Source organism: Bubalus kerabau, chromosome 17, assembly GCF_029407905.1.
Source record: "Bubalus kerabau isolate K-KA32 ecotype Philippines breed swamp buffalo chromosome 17, PCC_UOA_SB_1v2, whole genome shotgun sequence".
In the NCBI taxonomy this organism is placed as follows: Eukaryota; Metazoa; Chordata; class Mammalia; order Artiodactyla; family Bovidae; genus Bubalus; species Bubalus kerabau.
This window is the reverse complement of record NC_073640.1, coordinates 62,467,238-62,485,334: the sequence shown is the minus strand read 5'-3', so window position 1 is coordinate 62,485,334 and position 18,097 is coordinate 62,467,238. Positions and strand designations below refer to the sequence as shown.

At 43.5% G+C, this 18,097-nt stretch overlaps 1 protein-coding gene across 36 annotated transcripts in view; it reads left to right on the top strand.

Annotated features, from left to right (window-relative positions):
• The first annotated feature begins 350 nt into the window (after positions 1-350).
• Positions 351-18,097, top strand: part of LOC129631279 (zinc finger protein 665-like) — a 29,101-nt gene continuing 11,354 nt past the window's right edge. For 5 of the 36 annotated variants that reach the window (XR_008703965.1, XR_008703962.1, XR_008703958.1 and 2 more), the window contains exons 1-4: positions 693-822; positions 1,439-1,512; positions 5,258-5,334; positions 9,522-9,638. Coding sequence is in view for 18 of the 36 variants with exons in the window: in XM_055552200.1 (XP_055408175.1) it covers positions 9,569-9,638; positions 14,910-15,901 (1,062 nt within the window). In the remaining 18 variants the exon portion in view is untranslated. The other 31 variants (XM_055552205.1, XM_055552208.1, XM_055552206.1 and 28 more) reach the window with 29 other exon arrangements.

The following is an 18,097-nucleotide window of genomic DNA, read 5'->3' as shown; positions in this document are numbered from 1 at the left end:
GAAACTGTTACAGTAGTGTTCGGCTCTTGGCGACCTCATGGACTAAAGCAGCCAGGCTTCCCATCCTGCATCTCCTGGAGCGTGCTGAAACTTGTCCATCCAGTCGGTGATGCCATCCAACCATCTCGTCCTCTGTTGTCCCCCTTCTCTTCCTGCCTTCAGTCTTTTCCAGCCTCAGGGACTTTTCTGATGTCAGGTTTTCCTATCAGGTGGCCAAAAGTACTGGAGCTCCAGCTTCAGCCTCACTCCTTCCAATGAACATTCAGGACTGATTTCCTTTAGGATTGACTGGTTTGATCTCCGTGCAGTCCAAGGGACCCTCAAGACTCTTCTCCAGCACCACAATCCAAAAGCACCCGTTCTTCTATGCTGAGCCTTCTTTATGGACCAACTCTCACATCCCTACCTGACTACTGGAAGAACCATAGTTTTGAGTATAGGGACCCTTGTTGGCATAGTAATGCCATTTCTTTTTAACACTTTCTGGTTTTATCATAACTTTCCTTGCAAGGAGCAGGCCTGTTTTAATATTCTGGCTGCAGTCAGCTTCAGAGGTGATTACAGTAATGAATTGTTTCTCCGCGCCGCGCCCGCACCGCTCTACCCACTGCGCCCGGAGGCCCGTCCCAGAACGCCTCGAAGCCCCTCCTCACACTCCCGATGTCCCCACGCGTGTTCGGCTTAGCTCAACGCCCCGCCCTCCGACGACCCGGCTCCGCTGAGTCCCCGCCCCCAGGCCGCTCCGCCCTTTCACTGCGCGTGAGCGCAGATTCGTGCAAACCCGGAAGCGGTGCGCGGCAAGTGGAGGTCTCTCAGCTCAGCGTGAGTTTTTCTGTCTAATCAAACCTGCGCCTTCAGTCTCCTTTCCTCGTTACCCCGAGTCTCAGGTTCGCTAGTGACTCTAAATCCCTGCGCCCGTCCCACCATCCCCAGCAAGATCAGATGTCTTGCTGCTGCTGCTAAGTCGCTTCAGTCGTGTCCGACTCTGTGCGACCCCATAGACGGCAGCCCACCAGGCTCCTCCGTCCCTGGGATTCTCCAGGCAAGAACACTGGAGTGGGTTGACATTTCCTTCTCCAGGCGTCTTGGTGAGCGCCAAAGGGGCGCCGCCATTTTGCTTTAAAGTTGCTCTGAAGCCGCTTCCAGCTTTTGGTCCATAGAGACGCTGCGTTTCGCACCTGTTTCCTACTTCAAACCATTTACTGACCTCACTGACCCCTCTGCCCTTCCTACACCGCATACAATTCTCTTCGGCGAGGTGGGTTTATTAGCTCCGCGGCCCCTAGCCACGCCGACCGCCCCGACCTGTCCGCTGCCGGAGAGGCCGCGTTGTCTCCCGGGTCCTGGGATTCTGGAGAGCCCGCCCCGCTGCTGAGACCCCTTCCCTCCCAACCCGTCTGTCCTCGCATCTCCTCAGGCCGGTGTTTCTGCCCCGTAGGCTTTCTCTTCATAGTGACGTTGCCTTGACCGGTGTCGGGGGAGGTGACCTGCGCCAGCCACGTGGCACCCGAGGTACCGTCCCAAATTCCACCCGTTGCTGGTTGGCTTTTGCGGGAACCGGGCTTCTTAATCAGTCACCATCCCTGTAAATAGTGGGCGAGGGGTTGTCAGGAGAAGCAGAGACAGCGACTCCTAGAGAAATAGAAAATAAAGAGAAACATGAGGAAAAAGCGATGGCAATGAAGAGGATTGTGAGGAACTTGTGAAGAGACAACAGCATGAAAAAGAATGAGCCTTGAAGGTAGAGGTTAGGGAAAAAAGTTTAGAGAAAAACAGGATTTCCTGAGAGTTAAAGGTGAGCAAGATAGGGAGGTGTTGTTCGGTCCCAGTCTTTTCCAACCCTGTTTCTCCCAGAGTTTGCCTGATCAGATTCGTGTCCGTTGAGTCAGGGATGCTATCTAACCATCTCATCCTCTGCCGCCCCCTTCTATAGTCTTCAGGGGAGAGGGGTTGTAAATCAGGGGTCCCAAAGAAGGCGACAGTGGAGAGGCAGTTCACACAGAGAGCCCTCAAAGGGGATACAAGACTTGGGACCTTGACCTACAAACAATATCCTGCTGGGAGAGAAAGGGGGTTCCTAGTGGTTGGAGGAGCTGAGAAAGGAAGCTGAAAGGAAGCACAGCCACTTGAGGATGCCAGAGAGTTGGGAGGAAGGGAGGGCAGAGATGGAGGAAGAAAGGCGGGAGATTGAGGATCACCAGGGAGGATGGAGAGAACGCATCTTGATGGGGAACAAATGGCAGAGAGAGGCTGGATGGGAGTCAGGGAAGAAGTAGAGAGGAGGACAGGCACAGCAGGAGAGCAGAGGGGAAGAGAAAGGGAGACGGAGAAAGAAGTAGGGAAACAGATAAACCTGATGAAGTGGAAACAACTATTGTGCAGGTGTGGCAGGGGACTAGATCCAGACGAGTGCTGAATCGATTGTATAATAATTATTAAGTTGTGATACATTGATTTTTGGCTTTAAAATCTACTAAGTTTAAGACATTCTTTTTTAAATTATACAGATGAAAATGAGAATTGCAAAACTTCTGTCTGTAAGGCTTGTGCATTTTGTAATTATCTGTATTAAAAGATAACATCCATGTGCAGAGGTTATAGAAGTTTAAACTGCGGCAGTGTCTTGATTGTCTCAGAGGTGGGTCAGCCCCTTCCCTTTTCCTGGTGTGGAGTAGAGGTTAAGAGTCACGACGTAATGTAAGCAGTTAGTCTGATACTCCAATTTCCTCTCTTTTATGTGATCTCACATCTAGTGAGCTGAGTTGATCTGATGATGTTTCCCTCAGGTCCAGAAGCTGAGGAACAGTGACCCCTGAGATGATTGGCCAAATTGGGTGTGTGGCAGTTCTTGGAGGGACTGCCCAGTTAGTATTAGAATTTGAAATGGATCCCAGTCTTGCAACATGAAAAAGGACAATAGTAGGATGGAGGTGAGAGCATAGGCTCAGAGAGAGAATCATGAACCGTCTTCTGTGAATAAAGGTCGATGTGAAGGGAGGACTCCCACCTCTGCTGGCTTCCCTGTGTCCTCAGGGCAGCATCCTGACTCCTCAGGTGGCTCCACAGCCCTTTGTCATCCTCAGGTCTCTGCCAGTGTCTCCAGCCTCATCCTGGGAGCTGACCCCTTTCTCATGGTCAGTCTGTCCTGGTCACATTCACTTAGTCCTTGTTCATATAACCAAAACCTTCTCTGTCTCTGATCTTAGTTGCTACATCTACCTTTGGCCATTATATCATTGTTGCCCTTGCTCTTTCTCTTCCTTCAGGTCTAGGCCAGCAAGGTCTCCCCATCTCCTTCTGATATTTGCTGTCATGTTAACCAGATTTACTGCCTCTATATTAATCACCTTCATCAGAGATGGCCTTCTCCTTTGATTATTTGGAATGTTTCCTCTTTTCCCTTCATTGAAGGATGCCCCATTTTCCTCTTCCTTCCAGGATGTGTGCAACATCTCTTACAACATCTCACAGACTATGAATGTGTGTTTGGCTGAAGAATTCTCAGGGGAGATGGAGGTTACAGGGTAGGTGATGATGGTTCCCATGTCTGTTCTGGACATTTCAACTCTAATTGATCCTTACCCCACGTGGAGACTTATTACCCAAAGCAAAAAGATGTGAGAGTCCTAAGAAGCCTGACAGATCTAGTGTCTTGATGCTATGCTATGCTATGCTAAGTCACTTCAGTTGTGTCTGACTCTGTGTGACCCCATAGATGGCAGCCTACCAGGCTCCCCTGTCCCTGGGATTCTCCAGGCAAGAACACTGGAGTGGGTTGCCATTTCCTTCTCCAATGCATGAAAGTGAAAAGTGAAAGTGAAGTCGCTCAGTCGTGTCTGACTCTTAGCGACCCAATAGACTGCAGCCTACCAGGCTCCTCCGTCCATGGGATTTTCCAGGCAAGAGTACTGGAGTGGGGTGCCATTGCCTTCTCCGAGTGTCTTGAGGCGTCCCCATATTTTAGTCTGCAGAGTCACTGCTCACTGCAGCCCCCAAGTCTTCTAAGCTCTGTCCATCCAGGGGCCAGTTTCCATCTTGGACAGCAGCTTTGCCTTCCAGCAGCTCATCTGCCCATTGCAGCAGATGCTGAGTTTACTGTGGTTATCTTGCATTTAGCTGTGAGCAGGGAGAACATGAGCCAGTGAGATTGGGGGCTCTCTCATCTTGTGACTTCTTTATTGAACTCACTCTGTGTATTTTTCAGCTACATAATGTCCACAGTCGCTGATAGGTTTTCCCAAGAGGACCAGGTTCTTTTTCTCCATATTCAGTCCCAGTGTCCTTGGATTTGCAGCTTGGGCAGATTTCTGTTGCACTATGCATGCCTAGTGGTCTCTGCTCTTTTTCAACCATGCACGGAGAAGAGGTAGAAAAATGGGAGAAGCTGAAGGGAAGCTTCATTGAGGTCTCCAGGAGGATTGTGAGAGCAAGAGTGGACCTTTTGATGAACCAAGTGAATGGGTGTGTGTGTGTGTGAGAGAGAGAGAGACAAGCGTTGTTGTGGGAGATGTTGGTCAAAAAGTACAGACTATGTGTTGTAAAGTGAGTAAGTCCTGGGGAGGTATGTGCAGCATGCTGACCATAGTTAATCCTATTCTATTACTGCACAGTGGGAATATGTCAGGAGAGTGCATCGTCAGTGTTTTCACCACACACAAAACATGAGATTTTGGAGATGATGGATGTGTTGGTTCGTGGATTGTGATAAATATTTCATGGTGTACACATGTCACATGGTCACATGGTGTATGGTATGTATACACATACCCCTTTGGTTAGTCGATTCTCCCCCATCAGGCACGCTCCTCAGGTTCTCCTGTGGGGCCTTGTCCCAGGAATGTGCACAGAGGCGTAGATGATTCCGATTTGGATCCTGCATTGAGCACCAGGGCTCTTAGCCTCCACTTCTGAGACTAAGATCAGGCCCTGGGGGAGGGGAGGGCACTCTGCCCTGAGTGGGGCTGGACCAGGGCCTGCTGTGTGACCTGAAGGGCATCGTGGGGTCAGTGGAGGTGCCCCCTGCTGCTGTGTGCATGAGGCCTCACCAGGAGGGAAGTGTGATCCGAATGAAAGTGTGGGAAAGTTCCATGTTGGACTTCGTGCGGGAGTTGACCATCCTGAGTCCCTCCTGAGACCGTGGGCACAGAGGACTGTCTGTTCCACATGGTGAGGGCTTCTCTGTGTGGGGGATTGGGGCTCAGGAAGTGGGTGTGTTGACTCTAAGCATTAAACAGCATGCTTTCCACTTTCATTATAGACCTTTGAAGACTTGTGTTGCCTGAGAAAGAAGCCGAGAAGATGAAAGAAAATGTGTAAAGAATTGCTGTTTCTCAGGTAAGGTCATATTCTCAGTGGGTTCTCAGTCTGTCCTTCCTGAAATGCCCTTCTCTGGACTTTCTAATTGTGTCTGACTCTGAAGTGTCCTGTCTGACTCCTGTACATGCACACTCACCCGGGGCCTTCCCTCAGGGCCTATCATCTCCACTTAGATCCCGTCTCCCCATGATCTGGTAACCAAGCCCTTGTGAGGAGGCTCCCTTGGGCACCGTCCTAGGCAGGGCTTCACACCCACGGGTTGGAGACGGGGTCTCAGTGCTGTTGGGCAGCAGGGATTGCTTAGGGCCCATCTGGATGTGCTGTCTGCTCTCTGTCAACGAGGGTAAAGAAGCTGCATGTGGAAGTCAGGTATTAGTGTGCACAATACTTGTTAAAATCTGGAAAAGAGGGGGAATCAGATCTGACTTTTTATAGTACATAAATGCTGGAGAGGGTGTGGAGAAAAGGGGACCCTCTTACACTGTTGGTGGGAATGCAAACTAGTACAGCCACTATGGAGAACAGTGTGGAGATTCCTTAAAAAATTGGAAGTAGAACTGCCATATGACCCAGAAACCCCTCTGCTGGGCATACACACCGAGGAAACCAGAATTGAAAAAGACACATGTACCCCAATGTTCATCGCAGCACTGTTTATAATAGCCAGGACATGGAAGCAACCTAGATGTCCATCAGCAGACACATGGGTAAGAAAGCTGTGGTACATATACACAATGGAATATTACTCAGCCATTAAAAAGGATACATTTGAATCAGTTCTAATGAGGTGGATGAAACTGGAGCCTAGTATACAGAGTGAAATAAGCCAGAAAGAAAAACACCAATACAGTATACTAACGCATATATATGAAATTTAGAAAGTTGGTAACAATAACTCTATATGCGAGACAGCAAAAGAGATGCAGATGTATAGAACAGTCTTTTGGACTCTGTGGGAGAAGGCGAGGGTGGGATGATTTGAGAGAATAGCACTGAAACATGTATATTATCATATGTGAAACAGATCGTCACTCCAGGTTTCATGCATGAGACAGGGTGCTCAGGGCTGGTGCACTGGGATGACCCAGAGGGATGGGATGGGGAAGGAGGTGGGAAGGGGGTTCAGGATGGAGAACACATGTACACCCATGGCTGATTCAAGTCAATGTATGACAAAACCACTACAATATTGTAAAGTAATTAGCCTCCAATTAAAATAAATAAATGTTTAAAAAATAATAATCAGTTCAGTTCAGTTGCTCAGTCGTGTCCGACTCTTTGCAACCACATGAATCACAGCATGCCAGGCCTCCCTGTCCATCACCAACTCCCGGAGTTCACTCAAACTCACGTCCATTGAGTCGGTGATGCTACCCAGCCATCTCATCTTCTGTTGCCTCCTTTTCCTCCTGCCCCAATCCCTCCCAGCATCAGAGTCTAATAAATAAAATTAAATATGCATCTCTTAAAAATCTTAGTGTTTGGCAATGGAACGGAAAGTTGAGAAAGAGGCTTCAGGTCTAGAGAGTGTTTCATTACCTTTCCTCATTTAAACTGTGAAATCAAGTTTACTAATTTTTTTTCTTTTTTTGGCTGCATGGTGAGCTTGGGTGGTCATAGTTCTGTGAGTAGGGATTGAACCCAAAATCATGCAGTGGAAGTGTGGGATCTTAACCACTGGACCTTCAGGGAATTCTCCAACTTTCCTAATCGTATTAAATATTTCATTAATGGACTATAATAATAAAATTTTGATTCTGTACTCATACACATACATAACTACATACCTCAAATTAAGGAAAAAGTCACTTCTTTTTTTTTTTAATATATTTATTTGTCGTACTGGGTCTTCAGTGCTTCAATGGCTTTTCCGTCATTCCGGCAAGTGGTGGCCACTCTCATTTTGCAGCACAGGCTCTAGAGTGCATTGGCTTCAGTAGTTTCACCTGCTGGGCTCTAGAGCTCTGGCTCAGGAATTGAGACTCAGGGATCTAGTTGCCCCTCAGCATGTGGGATCTTACTGGACAAGGCAACAAGCCATGTCTCTTGCATTGGTCAGTGAGTTCTTTACCATTGAGCCACCAGGGAAGCTTTGATATTATTTTTAAACACAGGTATTTTATACACATTAGAATAAATCTTCTGTATATTATGTTCTGCTTGTATTACTTTTTATTTTTTTGAACTACAATAAGATAATGTTGAAGACTTCCCTGGTAGTACAGTGGATAAGAATGTGGCTGCCAATGTAGGGTGCACGGGTTCTATCCCAGATCCGGGAAGATGCCTCAGAGCAACTAAGCCCATGTGCCACAACTACTGAGCCTGTACTCTAGAGCCCGGGAGCCATAACTCCTGAAGCCCGCACTGTCTAGAGCCTGTGCCCCCAAACAAGCGAAGCCACTGCAATGAGGAGCCGGGCACTGCAGCGGCAACTAGAGAAAGCCCGCTCACAGCAACGAAGGCCCAGCATAACCAAATAAGCTTTAAAAAAGACATAGAATGCTGACAAACTTAATGATGTAGAACTGATTGGCTTTTAATGTCCCAAAGATGCTGAAATATACAAGTAAAAGAAAATGGGAGTATCATCCCAGAATGTGTCAAAAGGCAACACTTTGGAGTATGAAATGTCCACCCTGGCAAGCTACCATGGAGTCACAAATAGTCTGACACGACTGAGCAACTGAACAACGACCTTCACACACAACAGAGTGAGCTTGAAAAAACAAATCTAAACCTCTAACTTTCTTCCTACAGATTCTTCAGTGACTTCCAGTAGCTTTTAGAATAAAGTCCTAAATCCTAGACCTTGTAGAAATCAGCCTCTACCTGGCATCACCCCTCTTTGTTCCCTGTGTCCCAGTCACACTGGCTGCTTTCTGTTCACTAAATATCTTCGTGCCTCAGAGCCGGCACTCAGGCTCTTCTCTCTGCTTACAAAACTCTTCCATTTCCCACCTTGCCAATCCTAAGTGTTTCTTCCTCATGGAGACCTCATCTGACGTCTGATTTCTTGATGTAGGTCAAGACTTTCTGTTGAATCTTGTCTTAGCACCAGGCCTGTTTCAGAGCACGTATAACAATAGTGATGTTAAAATTATGGATGTAATTGGCCAGCTGGCTCCTGGATTGTAAGCTCCATCATGTATACTGCTGTATTCCCAGTTCGGGACACAGAGTTGATGCTCACTAAATTTTGATTGAATGAAAGAAAAAAGACAACTTTTTTTTTTCCAATCAGCTGTTTGTTTACATGTGCATGCATAAGTGCATGGATATGTAACTCCATGGTTTTATTATAAAACATCATCTCATAAATATGCTTTATGCTTTGTAGCAGTTGCACTTGTATCTTAAGTGTATTCCATGACCTTAAGTTTATTCTATCTCATCACATGAATGATATAAATAGTACTAAGATTACTGACATTGTATGGATTAGTGGGGAGAGGGGGTGATTCTGTATAGTGATCGTTTTACTGTTCCATTGCACTACAGCTTCCTTGAACTTGTTTCCTGTATTCTCTGGGAACGTTCTGTGGATGGTCTTTTACACTGTTACTTAACTGTTTAATTTCTTCGGTTCAGTTGTCTCTCCCAGCTACCTGAACTCAAGTGCTGTTGCTTCATTTCTTAACTGTTTAACCTGAGTAATTTCTTAGAGTGACAGAGTTTTCTCTCCCATAAGGTGGACACAGATCTTTCTCTAACGTGCTGTTATGTTGATGAGAAGTTCATATGTGTAAAGTGTTTAGAGTAATGCTTAGTGTGTATGAAGTGTTGAGACACCTCTGGTCAGTGTGATGATTCATCCTCATCACAGTGTGTGTTCTTTTAAAGTCACTGTGGACTTTGTTGTCTCTGAAGACACCAGTCTTGCTGTAACTCATCTAGATAGTGAATGTCACTCAGTGTGTTGAGTGTAACACTTCTGCATAGACAACCCACTGTTGATTGTAATTGGTTTTTCATGTCTTGTCCACGCATATGACAAATTCATGTTGATTGGAGGATATCATCAACTTATGAAAAAACAGGAAATTAAATTAGAGACCACCAATTTGCTCCAAATAGATTTGCATGGATCTATCAGAATATTACTTCAGCTGAATTGACCTTACCTGTCTCACTGATCCTTTTCTGTGAAAATAAGAACCCTCCTCAGGGCCTGTTGGTGAAATGTGTTTTCATTTCAAACACAGTTAACCTTCAAGGATGTGTTCATAGATTTCACTCCTGAGGAGTGGGAATGTCTGGACCCTGCCCAGAGGACCTTGTACAAGGATGTGATGGTGGAGACCCTCAGGATCCTGCTGTGGGTGAGGATCACTTCCTTCCGAAGTGGTGATATACTTTGGGGTACCTCTGCATGTTCCCTCTGTGTCTCTTGGGAGCCCCTGTTTTTCTTACTGAGATCAGAGCCTTGTTGACTCTCACATGTAAGGCTTCATGATTGGCATCGGGAGTTCAAACTTGTCCTTTCTTCAGGTGACCTGCTCACTGTATGATACACAAGGAGCTTTTCCCGTGCTTGAGTGTTTATAAAGCTGATTTCAAACTTGTGAAGGATCGAACCCATGCCTCCTGTATTTGCAGGCATAGAACCACCAGGATGTTAAGGAAATTAAATAGTCTTGTTTAGGCTTCAAGACAAAGTAGTGCATTCTTGTGACCTTCCTTCTAACCTGTCTGGACACACCCTGACTGTGAGTGCCTTGACTCCCTGCTGTGAGTGCAAGGCTTGTGGCACCATAAATAAGTTAGGGAACAAATCTTGAGTTTGTTCAGCCCTTGGAAGGGGCTCTGACCAACCAAGCCCCAGGCTTAGCAGCATCCAAGTTTTATAAGACGAAACAAACAGCATTAAGATGAAACCAGAGCTGCTGTTTCCTCACAGATTGATGATGATATCAGTTCATGTCCTGGGATTATAAGCAGTAACCTCGAACTGCAATCTTTGAAGTCTCACCCACAGAGTAGACACACTGCCTGGGACGTTTTCCCAATTGAGACTCCAGATGTGCTGTGTCCTGGGATTTGCCAGCGCTGTTTGAGTCTGGATGTTGGTCAGAAGCCAATTTGATGATGTATTCTCTGCTGTTTCTATTTCTCTTTGCTTTAAATGGTAGTGTATTGAGAGTCAGCTAGATAATTCTCTATCTGTATTATATATTAATTATTTGTATAGGGATTCCCTGGTTTCTCAGATGGCAAAGAGTCTGTGTGCTATGCGGGAGACCCATATTCGATCCCTGGGTTTGGAAGATCCCCTGTAGAAGGAAATGGCAACCCACTCCAGTATTCTTGCCTTGAAAACCTTGTGGCCGGTTGAGCCTGGTGGCCTACAGTCCGTGGGGTCACTAAGAGTCAGACACGAGTGAACACCTTCACTTTCACTTTTTTCATTTGTATAGCACACATGGCTTATTTTATTAACAAATTCTTTAACCCTAAGATGAAAGTGAAAACTTTTGGCAAAACATTAATTGGTGCTTTGAGTAGGATTTGTGAGACAAAATGCCACTCTGTAAGAAAAGAAGAGATTAAGATTGATGAAGTTTTTATTCCGAGAGGAAGGTTCATCTTTACTCATTAGCTAATAAATGGGATGTATTCACTGGATTATGTGAGAATTGGGACCTTAAATTCAGTGGGCTGAACCCTTAGAAGTTACTGAATGTTTGTGACTCTCACCCCTTGAGAAAGGATAAGAATCTGCCCTGCTGGATGAGAGGCTGGATCCTCTTCTCTCCTACTGTGAAGTACATAAAGCTAACTTAAAACTGTCTGAAGAGAAGATACAAATGGAAACAGAATTATGTGATTAGTGAGGATGATTGTCCACATTACAATGTCAAATTATATTTTAGCTGATCAAATCCTCGCTTTTTAAGTCGGCTCTCTATTGAGCCAGCCCACAGGTCCAATAGTGTCCCCTACTGCCCTTTCTGTCTCCATTCTCTGTCCTTTTGTGGCCTTTCACCCCTCCCAACCCTTCTATCTCCCTCTCTATCAGCTGGTCCCCTTCTAACTTCCCCTGTCTCTCAGTGGGGAGGATGAGCCCAGTTTCCCGCACTCCTGCCCCCATTGTAGGAAGTTTCTTTACCCTTCAGATTCTTCTGATCAAACCAATACCCCCATCTCCCCAGATTGACAATCTAAGATTCTTATCAGCCCATCTGTCCCTCTTATCACAGTCAATTTGAGCACTATTTGGTCTGTATTTTAGCCATGAAATTATGACTTACAAAGGAAAGTACCTTTTTTGATACAGGATGGCCATGATATTCTTTAGACTCTGGAGAAAACATAATTCCTATGAGTCTACTGCCTTTATTTGTAAAATTGGAATATTAGTGCTGTTAGGTTGCATAGAATATTGCCTCTTTTACAGGAAAGATCAGGAATTTTTTTTTTTTTTTGGCTGCAGCGTGCAACAGGCAGTTGCATCTTAGTTCCCCATTCATGGATGGAATCTGCGCCCCCTACAGTGGAAGCACAGAGTCCTAGCCATTAGAGCACCAGGGAATTTCCCTCAAAGATTACTTTTGGGTAAAAAATATATTAACTTTTTGTCATGCTTATTGTGACATGTCGCTTTGTCTACACTACATCATGTATGTTGTTAATTTGCATTTTATTTCTGACAGTGTTGTCTCTGACTCCGAGTAAAAGTTTTTAAAGTATATTCCTTTCTTGTGATAAGAATACATTTTTAAAATAATTTATTTTTTATTCATTTTTGGCTGTGCTGGGTCTTCGTTGTGATTCGGGCTTCTCTGTACTTCTGGCAAGCAGGGTCTACTCTCTGGTTACAGTGAGCAGGCTTCTCACTGCAGTGCCTTCTCTTGTTGCAGTGTGTGGGCTCTAGGTACTCAGGCTTCAGTAGTTACAGGTGCTAGGCCCTAGAGCATAGGCTTAGCTGCTCCGAGGCATGTGTGATCTCCCCAGACCAGCACTTGAACCTATGTGCCCTGCACTGGCAGGTGCATTCTTTACCCCTGAGCCACCAGGGAACCCCAAAGCATGTTCCTTTACATGTATGTTGGGGCCAGTGAACTGGATAAGTTGTATAGATATGGAATTGCTGTATTGAGTGGCTATTGTGTAAGTAGAGAATATTTCATTTACTAATTTTTTTAATTTACAGATGATGGTCTTTCTGACTGTATCCAATGTAACTGGTATGAACTACTTGTTAATGTCATAAAATGGCCTATACATCAGTAAACTGATAGATTTATAACAGATGTTTATAAAAGTGTGTTTTGTTTTGGTTTTAAATCATATGAGGGAATTCCCTGGCAGTCTAGTGGCTAGAATTCAGTACTTTTACCTGCTTGGGCCTAGGTTCACTCCCTGGTCGTGGAATTAAAATCCCTCAAGGGATGTGGTATGACAAAAAAAATTGTTTTAAATGAATCCTTTATTTCCTAATGCTGTTTGTTGTGCAATTGTAAACTGCCCTTTTGTTCTTTTTTTTTTGTTCACCACTGAGTCATGCTTGATACTTTGCAACCCCAGGAACTACAGCACGCCAGGCTTCCCTGTGCTTCACTATTTCCCTGAGTTTGCTCAAACTCATGTGCATTGAGTCAGTGATGCCATCCAACCATCTCATCCTCTGTTGCCCCCTTTTTCTTCTGCCCTTGACCTTCCCCTGCATCAGGGTCTTTTCCAGTGAGTCAGCTCTTTGCATCAAGAAGTCTTAAGTATTAGAGCTTCAGCTTCAGCTTCAGCATCATCCCTTCCAATGAATATTCAGGGTTGACTTCCTTCAGGGCTGACTGGTTTTATCTCCTTGCAGTCCAAGGGACTCTCAAGAGCCTTCTCCAGCACCACAGTTCGAAATTATCAATTCTTTGGCATCAGCCTTCTTTATCATTCGACTCTCACATCCATACATGATGACTGGAAAAACCATAGCTTTGACTCTATGGACATTTGTTGGCAAAAGTGATGTCTCTGCTTTTTAATATGGTCTCTAGGTATGTCATAGCTTTTCTTCCAAGGAGTAAGCATCTTTTAATTTCATAGCTGCAGTCATTACCCATGGTGATTTTTGAGCCCAAGAACATAAAATCTGGCACTGTTTCCTTTTTTCCCCCATCTACTTGCCATCAAGTGATAGGACCAGATGCCATGGTCTTAGTGTTTTGATTGTTGAGTTTTAAGCCAGCTTTTTTTCCTGTCCTCTTGCACCCCATCAAGAGGCTGCCTAATTCCTCTTTTCTCTCTTCCATTAAAGTGGATTCATGTCCGTATCTGAGATTGTTGATATTTCTCCTGCCAATCTTGATTCCAGCTTGTGTTTAATCCAACCCAGCATTTTACGTGATATACTCTGCATATAAGTTAAATAAGCAGGGTGACAATATACAGCCTTGACGTACTGCTTTCCCAGTTTTGAACCAGTTAGTTGTTCCATGTCCAGTTCTAACTTTTGGTTCTTGTCCTGCATATAGATTTCTCAGGAGACAATAAAGTTGGGTATTCCCATCTCTTTAAGAAACTGCTCTTTAGTTTTTACATTATTCATTATTTAGTTTCTTTAGGATTATTTACTATAACAATATATTGTCTAGTCTTTGCATGCATACTCAGTCTTTCAGAGGTATCTGACTCTTTGTGACCCCATGGACTGTAGCCTGCCAGGCTTCTCTGTCCATGGAATTTCTTTCAGGCAAGAATACTGGAGTGGGTTGTCATTTCTGTCTCCAGAGATTCATCCAGATCCAGGGATTGAACTCTAGTCTTTTGCATCTCCTGTAGTGGCAGGCAGATCATTTACCACTGAGAAACTTGCGAAGCCCTGTCTGTTCTTTAGCATGTAATTATGTATAAGTATGTGTATATTGTGTATAATGTATTTTTTTCCTCAATTATGAGACAATAGTATGTTTACTACTAATTCGAGTGTGCTTTGGGGTCATGGTGTCATAATACCCTTTTCTTTGAGAGCTGACATAGGTTTGAACTATGTGAATGTTTTTGTCATTGTGTGTTTGAAACTAGCCTACTGTAAAATTAATTTGAATTACAGGTGATCACTTTTTAAAAATTTTTAAAAATTTTATTTATTTGGCTATGCTGGGTCTTTGTTGCGGCACAAGGTTTTCTCTATTTGTGTAGAGCAGGTGCTACTCTATAGTTGCGATGTGTGAGCCTGTCATTGCCTTGTCTTCTCTTATTTTGGAACACAGGCTCTAGGTTGTGGGCTTGTGTAGTTGTAGCATATGGGCTCAATAGTTGTGGCTCCCAGGCTCCCAAGCATAGGCTTAATAGTTGTAGCTCATGGGCTTAGTTGCTCCATGGCATGTGGGATCTTCCCAGGTCAGGGACTGAATCCATGTTTCCTGCATTGGCAGGCGGATTCTTTACCACTGAGCTACCAGGGAAGCCCAATTACTCTTTCTTTATTAAACACTATTCCTTTAGTGTTTCTTTTATTTTGAAAATCATCACTGGGAAGATTCATAATTCTGTTCAGGATGGGTACTACTTTTGGTGTAAGATCATGTGTTCAACATGTAAGAATTTATTTATGAATTATAATTAATAGGATACCTATGGTTCTTTATATCTTGTAGATATGTCTCATACACATATAAGCCAGAAATCACCAACAAAAGCAAACAGTGATAAAGCAGAAGTATTTCACACAGTGATGTTGGGAAGACCTGAAAGCCATGAAATCACAGATATTTTCCTCAGAGAGATCCAGAAAAATTTGCATGAATTTGATTGTCAGGGGAGAGATGATGAAAGAAATTACAAAGGAATGTCTATAACCCAGATCAAAAATCTCACTAATGAAAGTGATCAGCACAGTAGAATTGCAGCGGGAAATAGGCCTGTTGAAAATAGGCATGGATCAAGGTTTCAAGATGAACTGCAGATACTTCAACCTGAAGGGAAAACATTTGAATGTATTCAAGTTGTGAGGAGTATCAACAGTAGCACCTCAGAGTTACCACTTCAGAGAACTAGTTTCTGCACCAGCATTTCTAATATATGTGAGAGTGCTGTTATGCACCCTTCAGTACTGGCACAAGACCAGGAAGCACACACAGGAAGACCTTACAAATGTACTGAGTGTGCCATGACCTTTGTTCAGGACTCAGAACTCACTGGACATCAAAGGGTCCATAGAGAGAAACCATATAAATGTGATGAGTGCAGAAAAGCTTTTAGTGCACATTCAGACTTAAGTAAACATCAAGCACTTCATACAGGAGAGAAACCATATACATGTAATTTATGTGGTAACGCCTTCAGTCTAAAGTCTTACTTTACACTCCATTGGAGAATTAATACTGGAGAGAAACCATATCAGTGTGATGTATGTGGCCAGTGTTTTAGTCGAAATTCATATCTTAGGAATCATCGGAGAATTCCTACTGGAGAGAAACCTTATAAATGTAATGAGTGTGGCAAAGCGTTCAGTCATAGTTCAGGCCTTATAACTCATCAGAGAATTCATACTTTAGAGAAACCATATAAATGTGATGAGTGTGGCAAAACTTTTAGTGCACATCCAGACTTAACATCAAGCAGTTCACACAGGAGAGAATCCATATAAATGTAATTTATGTGGCAAAGCCTTCAGGTACAGGGCTTCCTTTGCAGTTCATCACAGAACTCATACTGGAGAGAAACCATACAAATGTGAAGAGTGTGGCAAAGCTTATAGTGCACGTTCAGCCTTTATTTACCATCAAGCAATACATACAGGAGAGAAACCATATAAATGTAATTTGTGTGGCACAGCCTTCAGGTACAGGACCAACTTTTCAGTTCATCAAATAATTCATAATGGAGAGTAACCTTACAAATGTCCTGAGTGTGGCAAAGTCTTGAGTCAGAGTTTAGTCCTTACAGTCAATCAGAGAGTTCATACAAAAGAGAAACCGTGTAAATATGATACGTGTGCCTTACTTAAATTGCACACCTTGGAATTAATTGGAGAATTCATACTGGAGAAGAATCTCACAAATGTAATGAGTGGCAAAGCCTTTAGTGCATGTTCAGCCTTAACTGACCATTAGGCAGTTCATACAGGAGAAAAACCATAGACATGCAATTTATGTGCAAAGCTTTCTGTCACAGGAATCACTTTTCAGATCTTCTGAGAATTCATACTACAGTGAAAACTTACAAATGTAACGAATGCAGTAAAGCATATCATCTGTTTGACCCTCAGAAAAGTCACACTGGAGGAAAACCACACAAACGTGTTGTATGTGGAAAAGCTTTGATTCTATGTTCAGACTTAAGTAACCATCAATTAATTAATTCTGAATTGAGATTTTACCCACATCGTGAGTGTGGCAGGTGTTTTGGAAGGCATTCATTTCTTACAAAGCAAGAGAAAATTCATGCTGGAGAGAAGCCATACATTTAGAGTGCAGTCAATCTTAAGTGACCATAAGGTAACTCTTATGGAGGGAACCATATAAATGTAAAGTGTGGCCGGGTCCTTAAGCAACAGGTCTCATCATTCACATCATCAGAGAATTCATAATGCAGAGACACCTTACAAATGTAAGGTGGGGAACATACTGGAGCAGTAGTTTACAAATGCAATGGGGGTGGAAAAAGTTTCACCTTGAGTTGGATGCATTTGACAACAAGAGTCCACATTGAAGAGGAGTCATGGAAATGTGTGGGCAAGGGCCTTCTCCAGGCTCTGCGTGCACTAGACCTCAAATTACACGTCTTTCAGAGAAACTACACAAATATAATGTGCACGGTAAAACTTTAACGCAAAGTTCAAATCTGTGAAACATGAAAGGATTTATATTGGAGAGCAAGCTTGTACAGGTAATGAGTGTTGTATAGTTTTTTTCACCAGATATTCACACTTTGGGCATAATGAGGTAATTTATGCAGATCAGAAACTGAACAGATATACTGAATATGAAAACACTTCTAAGAAGGCCAATATGTCTTCAAGAGTCACCCAGAAATTCATTTGGGGAGAATCTTTATAGATGTAATGAATTTGCCAAGTTTTTAGACCAGTTCTTGCAGCAGGCCACATATCAGACAATTCATATTAGGAATAAATAAATCTTTAGTTCTCCAACATTAACCTCCAATACTATTGCAGAATAATTACATACATACAAATACTATTGCAGAATAATTACATTAAATATGTTGAAACTTATGACATGAGGTGTATGTTGAAACTGAAGGACGTGTAGGAATATAGCCCAGTATCTTCAGTGTGTAAAGTATTTAATTAGTGGAGTTTTCTTGAGAAGGCCATATTACTATTGAGAGGGTAACAGGCAGGAAGGCCAGGGGTCTCCAAACGGAAGAAATAGGCTGCAAGTGTCAGACATTTTTATCTCTTTTAAGCAGCAGGAGGAAATAAACAAGCGATACTTTTTTCCTTCTCTACACAAATTTAAAAGGAGGTTTCTCTTAAAATACTGTGTTGCCATAATGACATCTGGTTTCACCTGAAGTTAACTATTCTCAAACCATGAGTTAACCAATGCATTTTTCTTATGGAAATGTTTGTCTTAAGCTATGTTAATGTACTGTGCATTTACCCCAGACTCTGTCTTCAAGTCGGTTCTGCCTAATGGCTCAGAACCTACTTGACAAACTGGTATGTTATACTCAGATGTTGTTCCCCTAATCTGTGTAAACAAAACTATTTGTATCGTATTCTGCCCTTTCTACAAGATTCAAGTCAATCCTTTTATGGCCTGGGATGAATCATCTGGTGCCAAGATTATCCCAAAATACACCTTATGGATGAGGG